General features: G+C 37.5%; 1 protein-coding gene and 2 long non-coding RNA genes across 3 annotated transcripts; all 3 read right to left on the reverse strand.

Annotated features, from left to right (window-relative positions):
- Positions 1 to 347: 347 nt before the first annotated feature.
- On the reverse strand, positions 348 to 1,446 carry LOC140649064 (uncharacterized). The gene is made up of 3 exons (XR_012041455.1): positions 1,097 to 1,446; positions 599 to 724; positions 348 to 462 (listed from the first exon to the last, which is right to left on the reverse strand). It is a non-coding gene; the product is annotated as an uncharacterized lncRNA (long non-coding RNA).
- Positions 1,447 to 1,485: 39 nt separating this feature from the next.
- On the reverse strand, positions 1,486 to 8,740 carry LOC140649909 (cadherin EGF LAG seven-pass G-type receptor 2-like). The gene is made up of 10 exons (XM_072857746.1): positions 8,618 to 8,740; positions 7,438 to 7,528; positions 6,772 to 6,884; positions 6,334 to 6,507; positions 5,736 to 5,864; positions 5,331 to 5,486; positions 4,151 to 4,331; positions 3,023 to 3,156; positions 1,607 to 2,041; positions 1,486 to 1,512 (listed from the first exon to the last, which is right to left on the reverse strand). Exons 1-10 carry the CDS (start codon positions 8,738 to 8,740, stop codon positions 1,486 to 1,488), a joined length of 1,563 nt encoding a protein of 520 aa, XP_072713847.1.
- A 1,985-nt stretch (positions 8,741 to 10,725) lies between these two features.
- Positions 10,726 to 12,457, reverse strand: LOC140649819 (uncharacterized). The gene is made up of 3 exons (XR_012041770.1): positions 12,413 to 12,457; positions 11,192 to 11,236; positions 10,726 to 10,803 (listed from the first exon to the last, which is right to left on the reverse strand). It is a non-coding gene; the product is annotated as an uncharacterized lncRNA (long non-coding RNA).
- Positions 12,458 to 18,308: the final 5,851 nt, after the last annotated feature.

Raw genomic sequence — 18,308 nt, forward strand, 5'->3', positions numbered from 1 at the left:
CAGATTCCAAGCAACGTCTGACCAGTCATCTTAGTTTTCAGACATTGATGTATATTTCCAAACCACAGACCACATGCTGGTTTTGATTTCATGTGTACTAGAACGGTTACTGCCTACACTTTTTACCTGATCTATCTCAGTATATCAAGTAACTTCATGAAAAACAGTATCTAAATATTGTTTTTAGCAAATCCAAACCCTTACCTGTTGGATGCTATATGGATTATCCCCATCCTCAGCTGATAAGTAGTAAGTAATTCGTGCATTCTCTCCCTCATCCGAATCAGTAACAGTCACATGTCCAACTGTAGCAGGAGCACCCAACATATAATCTGCTTCCAGAATTGCAAAACTGTATGACTGCATCTGAAACTCAGGGTTATTATCATTGACATCCAGAACAGTGATGTGGAACAAGGCACTTGAATTAAGCCCATTCGTTTCAGCATCAACTGCCCATACCTGCCAAAGAAAGAAACAAAAATGGATTTTTAGTCGACCGTATTGCCATTTTAACCATCTGATGAAGATACAAAAAAGGGTTTGAGGCAATGAAGTAGAAATGAGCCAAAGCTGCAGAGCCTGTCCCCAAATTTACTTGTAAAGTGAATCCAGATGTAGTCTCCCTGTCCAGTTCTGTGTCATTCCTTAATGAAAGTATTCCAGGGATATCCACAGTAAAGAGAGTACTGTTATGAATAAAGTGTCCCTGAGAAAAGCCAGCCTAAAAAGAAAACATAGTTCATTTAAGATTAAAATGGTGAATATTCAAGTCAAAAAAATAACCTTATTAATATTAATACCTGACATTTCTATAGGACTTCTCATTACCGAAGTACAAGCGCTTTGCAAGGTTTAATAACCTTCTCTAATACAGCCAGTAAACTATTTTGTACAAGGTATTAACTTCCTTGCTAAGGAAGTTTTCTTGCTGGCTCCATAGAAAGTAAGACGAAGTTTTTGTGACCCAAAATGTATTTATTGCCAGTCATTTAAGAAATCTCCCTTTGCCCATCTACTACTATGCTTTTTTGCAGATTAATAGAGAAAACCATGTCATTTTGATTTATCAGGATGAGATTAATTTGGTACCTACCTTGTCCTTGTCAGTAACACTGAATGTGTAGATAGGACTACCCTTTTGTAGGTTTTCAAACACAAATATATCATAAGCTGCCTGATTAAATTCTGGTGGGTTATCGTTGACATCCAGTACATGCACAACAACAACTGTTTTAGCGCTGAGACTTGGCTGCCCTCCATCTGATGCCTCCACTTCTACTTCAAATTGCTTTATGGTTTCATAATCCAGCTGCTGGCTCAGGCTGAGCTGGCCTGTGGTCAAATTGACAAGAAACACCGGCGAGGAGGTTGGAGGTTGCTGGCTAACAATTCTGTAGTTCACGAAAGCATTGGCCCCAGCGTCCAAATCAGTGGCAGATACTGTCAGCAGTGCCCTTCCAAGCACTTCGTCTTCAGGGACACTCACTTCATATCTACTTGATGAGAAGACTGGAGGGTTGTCGTTCACATCGTCAATGATGACTGTCAAATTGAGAGCTGTAGACAGCATGGGTTGGCCTTGGTCACTGGCAATCACTGTTACGTTATAGAAGCCTTGTGTTTCTCTGTCCAATTTCTTTTCCAGCAAAATTAATCCTGAAGTGTCAATATCCATTTTTCCTTCTCCACCTTTCAGAGTATAAACCACTAATCCATTAAAGCCCTCATCCACATCCGTAGCTGACACACTGGTAATACTAGTTCCAGTTGGCATGTTCTCCAGAATGGTAATGGTAGTGCTGGTCATATCAAACACAGGACTGTTATCATTGACATCTGTAACTTTGATAAACACTGCAGCATAGTCAGTAGCATTTCCATCTGACAGGGAAATATTTAGTATATAATTATTCTGGGATTCATAGTCCAGTTTGGTTTTTGTCGAGATGATTCCATTGACATCAATGTCAAATGTAGCAGATTCCGTCAGTACTTGAAACGTAACTGGTATATGAGGATTTAAAGACTCATACTCTACCTGTGTAAGATACAATATATTATCCATAAGTGAATTCAAACCAATAAACCACTGTCTAAAAAAGAATAATGGTTTTAACTATGTCTGAACTTATTATACTAATTTTATTTGTTAACAGAAGTAAGAATCAAGCCACAATATACATCAAAATACAGCTGGAGGGGACTGCCTTTTATTCAAACATCGCTAATATAGAAATGTGAATACATATAATACATAATAAAAATAATAGACTGCACTTTAACCTTTGTACAAAAAAAAGTGAAAAATTAATTAACTCAGGAAGTCAAAAAACCAAACCACTAAAACGCATTATCTTCTCACTGTTTTCATATCAGACCTCCCATATATCTTCAGAACTGCATCTAGGAAGGAGCTATCACAGGGCATTCTGGTGGCCTGTTTGTCTGAGCATTTTTTGATCAAAATGAGGAGCAAGTTCTAGAGCCTTCTTTGAAAATGCCTTTATGACAGTCCTCTGATGGGTAGTCTCCATTTCCTAGCTGTATCATGTCACAGGGTTTTAGATTTATCACCAACAGATAAGTGAATATTGTCTATCCTAGCCTTTGGGCCACTATAGGCATTGGAGAATGTCCAAAGTTGACAAAGGGCTAAGCATGAAAAAGTTTACTCTCCCAAGCAGTTCTGGGGTTTATTTTGTTTGACTTTTTTGGTTTGTTTTTTGTTGTTGTTGTTGTGGGGGGTTTTTTTTTAGTTTTTGTTTGTTTTTCTAATGTTAAATGGTAGCAGATGCTGTTTAAAGATTTGCAATAGAAGGAATAGGCTTCATAGGTGATAGGCTTCATCTGAAGGATGTGATCAGTATATAATGTATGTGAAGCTTGATATGCAGAAAAGAAAACACAACATCAAGTTGTCCATAACGCAGGGGGTTATCGACATTTAGAGCACATATATTACAGGATTTTCTTATACCTGTCACATCCTATACAAGTGATAGAATAAAGCTGTTCTTACTCTTGCTACTTCAACAGGACTGACTAGCTCTTCTTCCACAGACACATTATATGTTTTCTGAATAAACTGTGGTCTGGAATCTCCAACTGCAAAGATTTGTACTGGCACTGATGAACTTCTTGGAATCGTCCCACCTGCAAAAGAAAACAATCTCCCAGCAGATGCAAAAAATACCTTCTGCCTAAAAAAAAAAAATAAATATATATATACTTTTTCCACTGGTACTGATTTTGTTTTTTAATCCTTGCTGCTACTATTGTGGTACTGCTGAGAGGTCCTGACCAAGACCAGAGTTTCATGTATTGGGTGTTACACTTAGAATATATGAACCTGAATACATACAACAATATTAGCACCGACAGACAGGCAAAGGATGGACTGATGAATCTCTTTTGTAACCATATTCCTCTCAGTACCCGTTTTATCCACACAGCCATAAATTTGAAGACACAGAGCTCATATTGACCAAATCAGGGGAAAATGGGAATGCTGAAAAACACTTTGTATGCTCATGCTCTCAAGAGTGGGATACCATTCCTAGGTTACATTTATCTCTGTCCTTATTCAGATCATGAGTGTTTGCTGAGTTCTCTGCTATTCTTTTAAAACAAAGAAAGCCTCAATAAATATAGCTAAGGAAATGACGTTTGTGCTGGTCATCCTAAAAATGGCTTTGGTATCTCCATTTTAGTTTTTCAATACCCACATGGATGTGCAACCAAAGACCACGTTACTCATCACATTTTACTTTCATTTTACTCCCTGTTGACTGATGACTGAATTATAAATTCCTAGCTTGTGCCTGAATCTCTGTATTCTATGCTGCGCAACACCAGCCGATATTAAGTTAAAGGAAGGTGTGAGATGTTTGTCATTTTGCATGTTCTTCCCACAGTCACAGAGAAAGCTTAGATTTGATATAGCAGCATCAGCAGAGATGCAGCAATTACTTTCAATGAATAAGACAGCTTTCTTCTTATCTTCAGCAAACAAGAGCAGCTAAAAATAGATGGTATTTTTAAAATAAAGTCTGGGAATCTATTTTGACAGCATTCCTTCAAGTGAAAAACAAAACAAAACTCATCACCGGGAATAGCTGTGTTGACCTGCACTAAAATCTTGTCTTACCATCAATAGCTCTTATCCACAAGACAAAGTTCTTAAGCTGGTTGACTCCTAATGGGATTACTGTTTTTAAACTGATTTGTCCTGTGGATGTATCCAATTCAAAGTACCCATCTTCATTGCCACCAGCTAAGATAAAGCTTATCTCTCCATTTATACCATCATCCGGATCATCAGCAGCAACCTGGAGGAAAAAAAAAAAAAATTACTCTAGTTTCTTGTGCTGTTATCAAGTAACACAGAATGGCTTATTCCTGTGTAGTTTGCAGAGAAAAATCATCGAGGTAGCAGATAATTAGGAATTAGCTGTGTTTTTTTTTCCTCTCATTTATAGCAAATAATAGGTCTGGATAATTTTATATATATAAAAATTAGCTAAATATAGCCCCAGTAAAATTTGGTTATACCTTTGACTGACTGACTGTCTACTTCCTATATGATTCCTGGGTTAAACCTCAATAAGAATGTTTGCTCTTTGATGCACACACAATATAATTCCAGCAGCAAGAGTGAAATCCTGCCCCTGTGGAATTCACGTGAATGATACCAAGTTTGTATCTCAGAAAGCTTGTTTCATAGTCATTCCAAAGTCACTGGAGGTAGATGGTTCAAGAGATTATATCGGGAGCCATTAAATCCGTATACCTGGGTATGAGTTTTGATAGTGACTCCCTATATATCTCAGCTCCTGAAGCGATTTTTATCTTAGTTTCCTGTTTTATTTGGTTAACTGGTTTACTATCTTACAAGAAGCTTATCATATCTAAAAATTATCAACAACGCTTCAGCATTCAGCAGCCTTTCAAAAATGTTTACAATTATTTAAATTTCTGGACTCTAACAACATTCAGCTTTCATTAAACACCTTACAACAACTATATCCAAGAATCTTACTTTCTGTCTTATGTTTGTGGAATTCAGAATGGTGCACAGCATCTAAGATCAAGAATAAAAATCCTTTATCATTTGTTCCCTGACCTGGGATACAATTAGAGCATCCAGGACACTGTGATTGTGGAATATCAACAGGTGTAAGCTTTTAAATGAAAGGTGGATTGTTTCTGAACTTAGAGGAGTTCAAAAAAGATCCCCTATTCAATAGGACCACTACACAAGTTCAAGCAAGGACTTATGCATACACTCAACTCATTAAAATGTCATTTTTACTTAGTACTTCTAGTACCTGAAGAATGGACATTCCTGCAGTCATGTTCTTGAAAATATCTTGTTTATATGGCATGCCTCTAAAGGTTGGGCTGTTGTCATTTTCATCTAGCAACAGTATGTTGATTGTAGAGTGTACTTCATCGTAAGGTGACAAATGATCTCTAGCAGTGACCTTTAAAAATCATGCAGTAAAATTATTGTTTTGTTCAAATGCATGTTCTTTAAGTAGTAAGAAGGATTAATGACAATTACAAGCTGAGTAAACTGCATCACTGGTAGTACTTCCCTCCAGATAGTCTGGATTTGATTCTTCAAATAAGCTGCTGATCTGCATCAGAGAGTCAGCTTCTGGCCAGGACAGATCAGATATCACCTGTTTGCCTCGGGTTGCTTTGGAAAGGAGTGGGCTTATTTTTAATACCTTTAGGTGAATAGATGGTACTCTCTCCCTGTCCAACAGCGTGGAGTTCCTCACAGTTAGGATCCCAGCTTGACTTAGCTGGAAGGGACTGTCAGCTGGAGTGAGAATGAATGTTCCCTGGAAGCCTCCCTGCAAACAGTAATGATATTTGTTATTAAACAGGACAATCACTGAGCTAGTCCCTTAGGATGTTTTCTTCTTGTTTTCCAGGTGGAGAGCATTTACTTTTCTGGTTTAATTGAGGTTACAGTTCCAAAAACAAGGGAGAGGAGCAAACAACATGAAAGAAATATATCACGCGGGCTGTGGGCAACTTGCAGCTTTGCATCCATTTTGTGCTTCTGCACTTTCATATTTGGGACCTTATGCAAACGAAAGGAGTTTCAGAGACAGCCAAAATTTATTCTTTGGCTGCAGTACTCTACCCCTTAGAGAATGGAAACTAAGTTTGTTTTGCTTAAGCATATTTAGGTAGTCAGAAAAAAAAAAAAAAAAATCTATAGCACTAGTCACTATACCTGTATAACGCAAATGCATTTTATATTGTATTTCAAAAAGTGCAGTATTTGTAGCAACCATAACGACATTGTCATTTTACCTCATCTTTGTCAACAGCTGTTACTTGAAGAACTTCCATCCCATTTGGGAAATTTTCCAGAATTGAGACATTGTAACTTGATTGTGACAATACCGGATGATTGTCATTCACATCTTCAATGGTAACCAGCACTACTGCATCAGCTGTTTTGAAAATATTGTCTTGCTGAGTTGCCTAGAAAACAGAGTTTGTAGCTGTAAATTCCATACCCTGATAAGGGAGCCGTTCCAGCTTAACACAAGGATGTGACATGACTGCATATATTCAATGAACGATGCTTTCCTTTATTTCACGTTTTAAATGGCAGGATGGAGCCTTGATACTAACTGCCCTTTAACATTACTATGAGAAATACTGTTAACAGCAACATGGATTCACATATTATTTTATGAAATTGAGACTCAGTATTAACACACTGAACTCCAAAACAATCCCTACCTGAATGCCCACAACAAGGTACGGACATTCTTCTCTGTCAACTGCAGTCTTTACTTCCAACATTCCAGTGTCTGCATTGATTGAAAAGGTGTTGCTATAGGCCGGGGGGTTTACTGAAAAGCACCAAATTGCAATGGGTTAATGAGAACGAACCAGAACAGTAAATCTGATCTGTGCTTTTTATGACTTATCTTCTCAGCGATAGCAAAACTGAACAGACATTCCAGATAAAAGGCTTTTTTTCAACCACTCTGTCCTCAAAACAATTCTTAGGAAATTCACTCACACTTCAAGGGTCTCAGAATAAGCATCTCATGAGCTTTAGCAATTCTGTCAGGAGGAGGAAAAGCTCACAATGGAATTGATCTCTCTAGATGGTCCTGAATAGAGATCCTTTGATCAAATGGAAGCCTCTAAACTGACTTACACTTTGAATCAGGAATTGTTTATTGGAGGGAGGCTGAGAACATCTAAACCTTTTTGCAATAGTTGGACCCTGCTATAATGACCAAAATTAAGCCAATTTAGCTCGCAGAGCAGCACTGCAGGGAAGATGTATGCGGTTAAGACACAGGACTGTACGCTGCACTTCCTTATCATTCTCTTCAGTAATACAGACGTCATAAATTACTATGTGCATGTCTAGAAGAAAATAAAGGCTCTTACCTAGTTTGATGCTGTAAACTACTTTTTCATTTATACCTGTGTCTCCATCTTTAGCCAGTATCTTCTCTGGGAGAATAGCCAGAGGACCCAACTAGAAAACATATATTAACTTGATTAACTTGAAAAAAATACACATAAACTTAAAATTGTTCGTTAAGTCACAATTTTGATTAAAGAAACAAGAAACATGTATTTAATCACTGGAATCCAGAAAAAATTCTCTCTCTGCCATACATGCTTTACAGGGGAAAATGATGACCAAAATACTTGATGGATACACTGTGTTTGAGAAACACCAGACTATGAAGCAGTAGTCCCTGATGGATTTCATATTAAGAACTTTGAATATTTCAGTTCCATTCCTCTCCTGGAAAACAATGCTCAAGTCTACACTACAGCCCTAATAGAAACAGTAATTTATTTAAAAGATAAAAACATTTTAGAAGATCTAAAATTATTCCTTTCAGACAATTAAAGATGAACTTCTAACAAAAGAGACACCAAAGGTATAACGCCAAAAGCATATGTGGTTTAAAATATGTTAACATGAAGATAATGATAAAGAAATAGGGATAATAAAGAAGATAATTAACAGTTTTAATTTTAGTGGATCACTCTGGTAATACTATACTGTGATGGGTTTTTTTTTTTGGTCAATATATACAGAAGCCTGAGTTAAATACATTCCACCCAGAAATTTCCACCCTATATAGGAAAAAAAATATTACAGTATAATATAAACCACAGTTTACCATTCAGATTCTTATTTTACTTACCTGACTGTAATGAAGTATGAAGGAATTACACTATTTAAAACTGAAACCAGACAGCTAACTCCAGGACTCATAGGCAGTCAACTGTCCTTCCAAGTTGGCAGTAAAAGCCCTGTTACAACACCTGCTTAGGTCTTCCCCCCCCCCCCCTTTTTTTTTTTTCTTTTTTTCCTCCAAACACAAAATAATCTGTTTCTGTAGCAGAAAGTTTTACACTTCATATAATACATGGCCTGTTTACCTGGTACTTGGAGGTCTACAGTCGATAACCTTACAATTCACCAGTTAGCACAAAACATAGCAGCCCTCCATCTTAAGCTGCTCAATGATGAAGAATCCTTGAAAGAAAAGCACTGTGGGCAGGAATGACCTATTTACATTTGCAGCATTCAGTGAAAAGCTTTTACCTGGTTTTCACTGATTTTTCCGTCATACACTGATTGACTGAAATAGGGGTTCAATGTATCATAATCTTGTACTTTAATCAGTAACGATGTAGTATTACTGTTGTTTCCAAATTTTTCCTGCATCCCAAGAGAAGGAAGAAAATAAGAAACACTGTAATGAAAGAGCCATTTCTCAGTGGAAAATACAGCAGAATATTATTATATGTGCTTTGTAGTGTCTAAGCATTTTTAACCTGAGAACTCGCACCCTGTCAGATTTTTCCATTTCTAGAAATCCAGTTCTAGGAATAATACTATCAAAAGGTAATTGTTCTTAGTTATTAATTTTATATCAGGCAGGTGTTACACAGTAGCACGTAGAATGTAGTAACAGCACATTTGCTGCAGCTGTACTATTTGCTAGATACCACAATAAATGTGGCAAAATTACTTCTTTTTAGTTCTAAAAGGAGTTGAAGGCAAAAATACATTCAAATCTCAAAAAAGACACACAAAAAGACTGCAGGTGGTAAGATGCAGCAAAAATAGGATAGATCCGCCAGAATGAATGGGTGAATATATGTTAGAATAGTGGAGAATAAATATGTACAATATACATACTTAAAGAAATACACAGAGAAAGAAACTTGGGCTGGTATTTCAGGGGAGACTTAAACAATGGCTCAAATATTAAGAATGTGCTACTTCATCTGCAGTACAAACCAAGATGCAGACACAGCTTTTAGCTTGGGAACTCCCTAAGCTGTAAATTTGTAGAAACTGGAATGTTGTAACAAAGGAAGTATCGTTGTAGAACTATTGGGGTTCTCATTCTTCTTTTAATTTATATCATACCTTTGCTTGGACTGTTAAATTGAAAAGGTTGATCTTGTTGTAATCCAATGTTTTATTCACCATGATGTTTCCATCGCCTTCCCTTATATAAAAGTAATCGGAGTTTGGACCCTATTAAATGAATAAATTGCATATTTTACACGATTAACAATGAAATGCATTTTATTTTCTCTTACCACCTTTATGATTGGACTATTCTTCATAAAGGACCAGGAATCTCTCAACCACCACCACTGGAAAGGAAAATGCTGATCCTCTTCAACACATCCTATTGCCTCTCACATCAATGCCATTAGACTTTCTATCTGATTTATCTCATCCTATGGTCAATAACTAAAGCAGATCAGATGAATAGCATCAGCTTCCCTTCACCAGCTATAAAAGGAGCAGAGACAGCAAGCTCAGATGTGAAGATCTCCACTGCAGATATCTAAAGTTAGTTGAAATAATCTTACTTCAGGTGACTTACATATGCATCGCAGCAGGACTGGAGATCAATAGCAAATCAAATACAAACTTTAAAAAGAGGGGAAACTGTTTCACTCCTGCTTCTAAAAAGGGCCAGTGAGTTCCTTAGCTGTAGCTGAAGAGTGCCACAAAACATTTCACAAAAGTTAAGAAACAAGATTCAGGGCTCACTGCATGCTAGGCTGATTCTGTGGTCTAAGTTCTAATTTTAAATGTTTTTTTCTGATGCTAGCATTTTGCAGGTTTGTAATAGTAACCACACAGTGCAAGACAGCATATTCAGGTCAGGTCCCAGGCTGTATTTCATATGAAATGTAGACTGGTGTTCACAGTCTCTGATAAACAAAGGACACTCACCCAAAGACTGTAAGTAATGAGGCTCAACAAAGGTGAAAAGTCTCTATCCACAGCTTCCACTTTTATAACCGTGAAATTTATTGCAGATACCTAGAGGAAATAAAGATCATCAAATGCTCAGTCACAAGCCCTTTTGGTATCCCTCCTAACTTCTAGCAGGAAATCTGTGCCACCTCCTTAGCATATGCAGATTACTTCCAATTTCCATTTTAGGTCAGAGAGCTGAATGTTTCTTCTTCACCCCATGCCTCCAGCTGTACATGCAGCCCAGCCATTTCCACACCCACACGAAGGTGTAGAAAAGTCCCATAAGAGTGCATGTAACGATCTAATATGAGTGTGGTCACATTAGAACCTCATATGTTTTGGCCCCAGAAAGTAATTTAAAAATATCACAAGAAAAAACATTAACATTTGCCATAACCCACCTCTGATACTGAAGCGTTATAGTGAGATTCTTGAAATTGTGGAGAATTGTCATTTACGTCTTCTAAGGCTAAGACCCGTACATTCTCTATCTCATTAGTCTTCGTAATGGAAGCAAAAGACACGTTAGAAATGACAGCAATGAGGTAGCAGCATACTGCTAACATTTAATTTAATCATATAAAATGAGATCTTCAAAGAGACACCCCTTCAGTTCTAAAAACCATAATGAGAGAATTAGACTACCATTTCTAATAATGGAGTAGAAAGTTTGTGAAAATATTTTAAAGTTACCTTTTCAAAATTTACCTTAGGTTTTCTGTGAACAAAAACACTCATTCCAATTGGCACATTTAAATAAATATATCTTCTACAAGGTACTCTTAACCCCCTGCATCATATCTTTAAATGAAATAGTATTTCAGAAAAGAATAATTTGCATTAAACTTAGACAAAAAATACAGTTGATAAAACATGTCTTTTACTTACCGTTCCAAGCCTTTGGCAAACAACAACATAAAAGAGATGGTCACTCTAAAAATTAACGAATGAGCAAATAAATAATGTTATCGATGAACTCCTAATATGATTATCAAAGAATGTTTATGTCAAAATTATACAAAACAACTTCTGGTACTTGAATCCTCAAGTGTGCCATGCTGAGTTGACAGGGAATTGTTCATCTGATTCAGTTACAGGAGCATACTTCAGCTATTTTTGTCATTTCAATATGTTGTACCGAAACACACTGCTTATAATATATAGCAAAGTCATTACAGATTATTAACTGTAAAGTTGTAATTAACTGTAAAGGCTGCCATTCATCTACTGCTGGTACCTACCCACCCAGATCCCACCATCTGTACCCGACTGTTCTCCCCGATAGAAAATTGACAGACATACCCTTTTCCCAATGGAGAATATGTGTAAGAAGCATAAAAAGTGTTTTAAGCCATTTGGTAAATATCCAAATGAGAAACGTGAATGTAAAAGTTGTAAATACATTTTCATCAATTAGAAGTCTTGATTGTAACAGTGGTTTTTAAAATATGTACGATTCAATTCTGTCAAGTACAGTGCTACTCTGAAATAGTACTTGTATAAAAAATAGCCTCCACTTACTCTGTAGAACTACACCATTTTCATATTCAGAGGCAACTTCAGCCAGGAAAAATATTAATATTGCTTTATAGACTCCTGGTAGTCCTACAGAGCAAGAATGGCCTAGGAAGAAGGACCTATCCTTTTGTGCATCAACCAACAGAGGCCAATGGACCTATTCATGTGTGAAGTTAAGCACTTGCATAAATATTCATATGATTAAGGATTGCCTTCTACCAAATTATATCTGATCAATCTCACTTTGATGAAACAATTCATGCTACTGAGAGATGAGTTTTAAGAAAAGTGACACCTATCATAACTGCATATTTACAACTTTCATTACAAGTGACAATACACGATTAGGAAAGAACCTGTCTGACTGTCAGATCTCAGATAAGTTTACAGTTACAGAAAACTGAAGACATTTAACAGATATTACTGAGAGGTAGATACTGAAGTCTATGCTGCTCTTTCTGATGAGTCACTTTTTTGGAATACCAACCCGTATCATGAGGGAACAAACAAAATTTATGTCATAGTGCTACTTTTTTTTCACCTGTCAATAAAACCTTTATATCCAGGTTTTACATGCAGTGAAAAGAATACCTCGATAGTATCAACATCCAGCGGCTGATGAGTCCTCACTGTTGCATTATTAGATCCAGAATTATATACTAGCTCCACATATGGTAAGTGTTCAGGGAACAGATACTCTTTTAATCTCAAATTCACATTGGGTGGGACATTTGTAATCCATTCTATATCACCTGTAAGAGAAAGCATAATAAATTAGATTGCTTTATGGAAAATAAATCTGTAGGTTCATTTCACATGTATTGACAACTAGATTACTGGTTACCTTTTGGTTACATTTTATATTATTTTGGCATTTTGAGCTAAACAATGAGTATTTAAGGGGACTTTGAGTTAAAGTCCCCTTAAGTACTGTGCACAAGTGTATTGATAGGTTTTTAAAACCACACAAACCCACTTTTCCCAATATATTCACACTCTGTAAACTCTATGTCCAGAATTAAAAAGCTTGGCATAATTTACACCTAAATTTCCACCGTTTTCTGGAAATAGCTTTATACTGCAAGACGTTTTTTGCATTTATTGTGAAAATGTAATCAAAGTGTAATCAAAGTCAGGGAAGGTAATCAAAATCAGCGAGAGGCTGATTTTGGGCTGCATGGGAGGAGATGCAGTATTTTCCAAGCATGAGGGCATTTCATATCTCTTACTTGAATCTATTAAGCATGTAGAATCCAGTGTGAATCTGGATTCAGGCTTGTGGTGGTTTAAATTTTGATTTTGGCACAGAACGGTAAGCGTATGGCCCCTCCTTTAATCTGTTCCTATATGGGCAGAATACTGAAACACAAAACAATGTAACCTTTGAATCAATTTGAAGGTGATTTTCTACAACCATGCATTTAGGAACTATTGTCTTGAAAATATTAAAACTTGTTATTTGTAATTATCATGATTCATATTAGACTCACTATCATTTCAGTAGCGCGTATATTACTTGCTTGGTTAAACACCAACTCTGTGTTTGAAAGGTATCCTTTTAAACCATGCAGTGTGGTGCTATTGGCAATTTTATTAAATAGATTAAAGTTACCTTACTCATATTATCAAGATATTTGTGCTTATGAAATAATACTTATGTTCTCATAGAATACATTATCTGGATTGCAAACCCATAATCCCCTCTCCCTTCCAAAATCTTTCCTGAACATCCCAAATAATTTCCATGATCTTCAGGAAACTTGCTAGCTGTGTTTCTTTCTTACTCCATTGTTTTTGAACTCCATCATTACTAATTTAGGCTAGTAAACCCTTTCTGTAACAGACCCATCTCTAATCTCCACATGCAGACTCTTGGTTTGGTCTCTAAGGGCCTAAAGGAAGGGAACCTTGTCTTCTTCCAACAGCAGGGAGCATCTGGAATGCTGTCAGCTACCAAAGATACTGGACTGTAATTGCGTGTAAGGAGAAAGTCCAGTCAGGTGGCAGTAAGCACAGAACAACTGGGTTGTGTCCCAGGGGCATAGCGTTGCGTGGTATCACGCTATTTAGTGTGCAGTGTTGAAACTGTTGGAAGAAAATGTTCTAGGAAAACAAAATCTATCTTTGCCTGCTGATACGTTGTCTAATACTCCATCCAGAGTTGGATATATTCAGACAAAAAGTATCAAGCAGCTGCCTAGGAAATAGTATTCCGTGCAGCGGAGAGAGCCTAACAAAAAGGAAGTGCTTGGAAAAATTGAAGCTGGTTGTCCCTCTTGCTTATTTGTTACAGATGTGTCAACAGGTGCAGTTATACATATGACGCACACAAAGGGCCAGACTTCATGCTAGTCGCTTAAAAATTAAACAAAGAGGAATCAGGGTGAAAGGTGATTCTTTTCCTTTCTATCTCCATGCAAGAGTCAGAGACAGCAGCTATGCCCTTACAGCTTTGAAAGAAATGTTTCAACAGTGGCTGGAAAAAAACCACTGCTCTGTTATCATACCTGTCTTCTGCATCTTGCTGAAAGCCAGAAGCAATGAAGATTGCCTGTGGACAGTCAGCATGGGCCTGGTGCATGCTTCCATGAGATCCTAAAGGTCATGCCATATCCTGAAGGGAATGCTTTGGCCATAACCTAACGCTTTGCCTTGTGAGATCGCTGTATATCCATTAGGCAAGGCAAATCCTGACTGCGGGGCTGCCTCTAACAAACAGCATAGTCACAGACAACAGCCCTACCCTTTAGCTAATAACAGCAACCTCTCTGGTTAGTGGTGAGAGGAAAGGAAGGTGGAGTTATCCTCTGTACTGTATTTGCAATGTAAATAAATAAAAAAAAGTACTGTCTACTCCTCTTCTCCACTGCGCTCTCTCGCAGTCACTTTACTTCTCCCATTGTGGGATTTTGTCTTCAAGGCACAGTCACACTTTGCCAGCTAGGCTAAGGAAGCATAGAAAATGTGGGGATAAATTAATGTTAACCCTGTCAGGTTGCACAAATTAAATGATCACCAGAATAATACAGAGTGTGCTACGCTAACAAAGAAAGCTAGAATAGAAAACGCAAATACATCGAGTGGCCAGCATTGATCCTGTAATTCTGTCTACTGCAAGCCTGCTTGTTCCTCTGCACCCCATCTGCTCTCCCTACTACCCCAACAAAACAAAAAATTGGCTTTCGGAGAGGCTCCAGTCTGAAGCGGAGCAGAGCTCCGGAAGCAGAACAGGGCTGCGGTGGCAGTGGTTCCTTCTGACATAGGAGAGAAGGAAGAGATCAGCTCTTGTGGGCTGACTGGACAGGGTGAACTGTAAATGTCACTTTTTCTGTACTTGTTTCCTTTCCTTTTGCCTGCTCTGTCTATTCAGACAGTGACATCCTTGGATCAGGGGGTTTTGTTTTTTATATTTATTTATTCTGCTAAGCAGTATGCCACGTAGGCAGCTGCTGCATCCAGCCATGAAGACTATTGTAAATCGATTAATAATACAGATTCGTTATAAAATACACCGACTACGTGAAGCATTAAAGTACTACGCACATTAGGGAGCAAATCAGACAATTCTAGGATAGAATCATGATTTTACCTGTATATTCATCCAAAAAGCCTGGCAGTGTGAGTGGGTTGGGTGTTGCATCACAATTTATACTCGTAGTTTCTAAGAAGAGAAGGAAAAGTCAGGTACAAACAACACAGAGGGACTATTTCCAGAAATAGTACAAGGTAAAAAAGCTTATGCTATATAAAACCAGATGCACACACTAGTTCAAATTAAGCTGAAAGACATTTATCATGGTGGCACCTTGACATAATTTTCAGGGTTTAAAACAATACAACATTACATGGAGTAGGTAAAGATTGGTGCCTTGGACCCAATCTTGGACCCTTGCCCCAAAAAATTCTACAATGAAGGACTCCGCAACTTCAAAAGCAGCTACCAAAAAAGAATGTGAAAATGTCTAGCTACAGAATTTTGCTAGACTTGCACCCTGACCAGACTGAAACTTGGGCTTTATTGCCTGACAGTAATTAATCACTGGTCATTAATTTCCTGCTGAAACATTTGTGGAAATCATAACCGAAACTACTTTTGTACCCTGGCCTTGCAAATGTTTTCTGCTCCCAAGAAAACTGTAAACACGAAGCTATTCACCACTGAAATGTCAGCAAGAATCCAAGCGGTTAGCGCAAAGGCACACTGACAGATTTACCTGAAATTTATTCTCCTTAAACTTTTATAGAAGTTGGCACTTTTGAAGTATAGTTTTTTCCCCGAGAAGTGGCTTTCGTAAGTGGTTTCTTGTACCTCAGTGACCTCTCTCTACATTTTCTCCGTGTGATAAAAAGCGACAGACTTTTTTTCTAGATCTGAAAACCAGGTTTTTTTCCTCCTTCCCTGACCAGAATTACTCAGCAAAGCTGCCGTAGTGCAGTCTATGGTCCTACGGATATCTGTGCAACTTTTGTGGTCTTATGTGGGTTTGCACCAATGCTAAGTGTCCCCACTGTTCTCCTTGCCATCCTTACCATATATTCAAAGTGATAGTTGATAAAACTAGCTATTTTTGCCTGGCTAGGCAGATGCCTTCATGTTTGCACCACTCTATAGGATCTCATTTATAAGTGAGTAGTGGACAGATTTCTACACAAATAACTGAACAAAACCCTAGAGAATATGTCTACAGTCAGCAGCTGCTGGTTATGGGTCTAATTCGCTGCCTCCATCTCTGAGTATTCAAAAGCCTACTTTGGAAAGCAGGGCTCTGGATTACTGAAAAAGATCAAAACACTGGAAGCATGGACATGGTTGGAATGTTACGTCCCAGTTGAATACAGGAAATTCAGTAATTAAATAAAAACTCTTGTTGCTTTTTTCCCAAAGAAAAAGTTTCCCTCAGCCATTCCTGGTGATCCTCTGGAGCTATCAGAAACAAAGGAAAGACACTTGAGCATTTTCACTGTTGTGAAGATTCTCTAGGAAGGCTGAAGGACCAAAATTATATTAAGACCTCAAGTTTAGGCATGCCGACACTGTTTCTACTCCCAGATTCAGCTACTCGATGGCAGAGTTTTCACTTTCCAGAAGCCCTCTCCTCAATACACCAAAGAGAACTTCTAATGGAGTCCATACCACTACAGCAAATACCAAATGTAAAAATGGTAACTACTCCAATCTAATTTAGCAGAATAACAGCAGCAAGGAATTCAACTGATCCCAACTCCACAGCTATACATCCCGAGACTCAGCTTCAGCCTAGGCATTTTATTTAATGTCCGCTGCGGATATAAAATAACCAAACGCAAAAAAGTTCAAAGAGAACTTGTAAAAACTCGCTGTACATACAAGAGCAGTGGTTTTCAACTTGTGCCCTGAAAGTCTGCAGACCACTTCCATGGGCACCAAGAAGATTGCTTGTTTAGGTGTTGTTATTTTATCAGTCAACAGATCGATGTATTTTAAACTTCCAGGATTGCGATTTTAATAAATTTAATTTTGTTCAATTTCAATAAAAGCAGGAACAGGCTCATAAGCATTTATAAAAATAACACTACTTACTTTGTGCATCGAGACAGCTGAATGTAACCCAACCAATCAAAGCAAAAACCAGAGATCTAGAAAGCGCCATGAGTACCGCAGAAAAAATATCCTACTGAAGGCAAAAACAGATGGTTGTTTCTCATATACTATATTTGTAAAGAATCATTTTTTTGCCATATCATAAGTTAGTTGCTATCTTGACAAATGCTTCAGTGAGAACAAGGCAAAAGACTGGAATAAGCCTTTGAGAGCAACCCATAAACTATATAACATGCTTATCATTTTCAGCTTCTGAGACCAAAGTCCCTTTTGGGCAATAAAAATAAACCCACAAGGAAATATCACTTTTTGTGTGACAGCACAAATAACAAAGTCTATTTTTATTTTAATATTCAATATAGAGATGAGAATAAATAAATCAGCCAAGATGTCCCGACCAACATGAGAGAAACCTACATATTCCCTGGGAAAAAAAACCTAAATGGGATGTCAAAAGGCAAAGGGACCAGCATTGCCCCTTTTAATGTCATAGTGATGGCAGAGTATCTTCTCATAACTCTGTTCCACAAGGAATAAGTACAGAATTCCTGTTGTGAAAACAGTAGTTACTATTTGACGTGATGAAAGCAGACACCTCTGAAGCGTGCCTAGTATTTTACGGATAGTATACACTGAAAATAGATTTAGCAGGCAATTAAAACATTTTACTTCAATGAAGTTTCCTGCAAAAAGAAAATGTAAAAAAAAGGACACTAAAGCTTGCAGAGAACTTTCAAAGACTACAAATGATACAGCTTACATGCAGTTTGTTTCAATCATTTGGAGGTGAATATACCTTTAATTCAAAGGAGCACCTGATTACGCAGTAAGGAAACTGCTGCCAGACCTAGGTCTTTTCATGTTTGTGCTAGCATGTTTTGTCACCATGGATACTAAAGTAATTAC

This window comes from Ciconia boyciana, chromosome 3 (assembly GCF_034638445.1).
Source record: "Ciconia boyciana chromosome 3, ASM3463844v1, whole genome shotgun sequence".
NCBI classification, from domain to species: domain Eukaryota; kingdom Metazoa; phylum Chordata; class Aves; order Ciconiiformes; family Ciconiidae; genus Ciconia; species Ciconia boyciana.

Coding starts and splice junctions, on each gene's coding strand:
- LOC140649909 (XM_072857746.1), bottom strand. CDS start 8,740: ATGCAGGAAAAATTTGGAAACAACAGTAATACTACATCGTTACTGATT. Junction 3,157..4,150: donor GTGGATAAGAGCTATTGATG/GTAAGACAAGAT, acceptor TTTCTTTTGCAG/GTGGGACGATTCCAAGAAGT. Junction 1,513..1,606: donor AAACACAAGGCTTCTATAAC/GTAACAGTGATT, acceptor ACAACCCTCCAG/TCTTCTCATCAAGTAGATAT.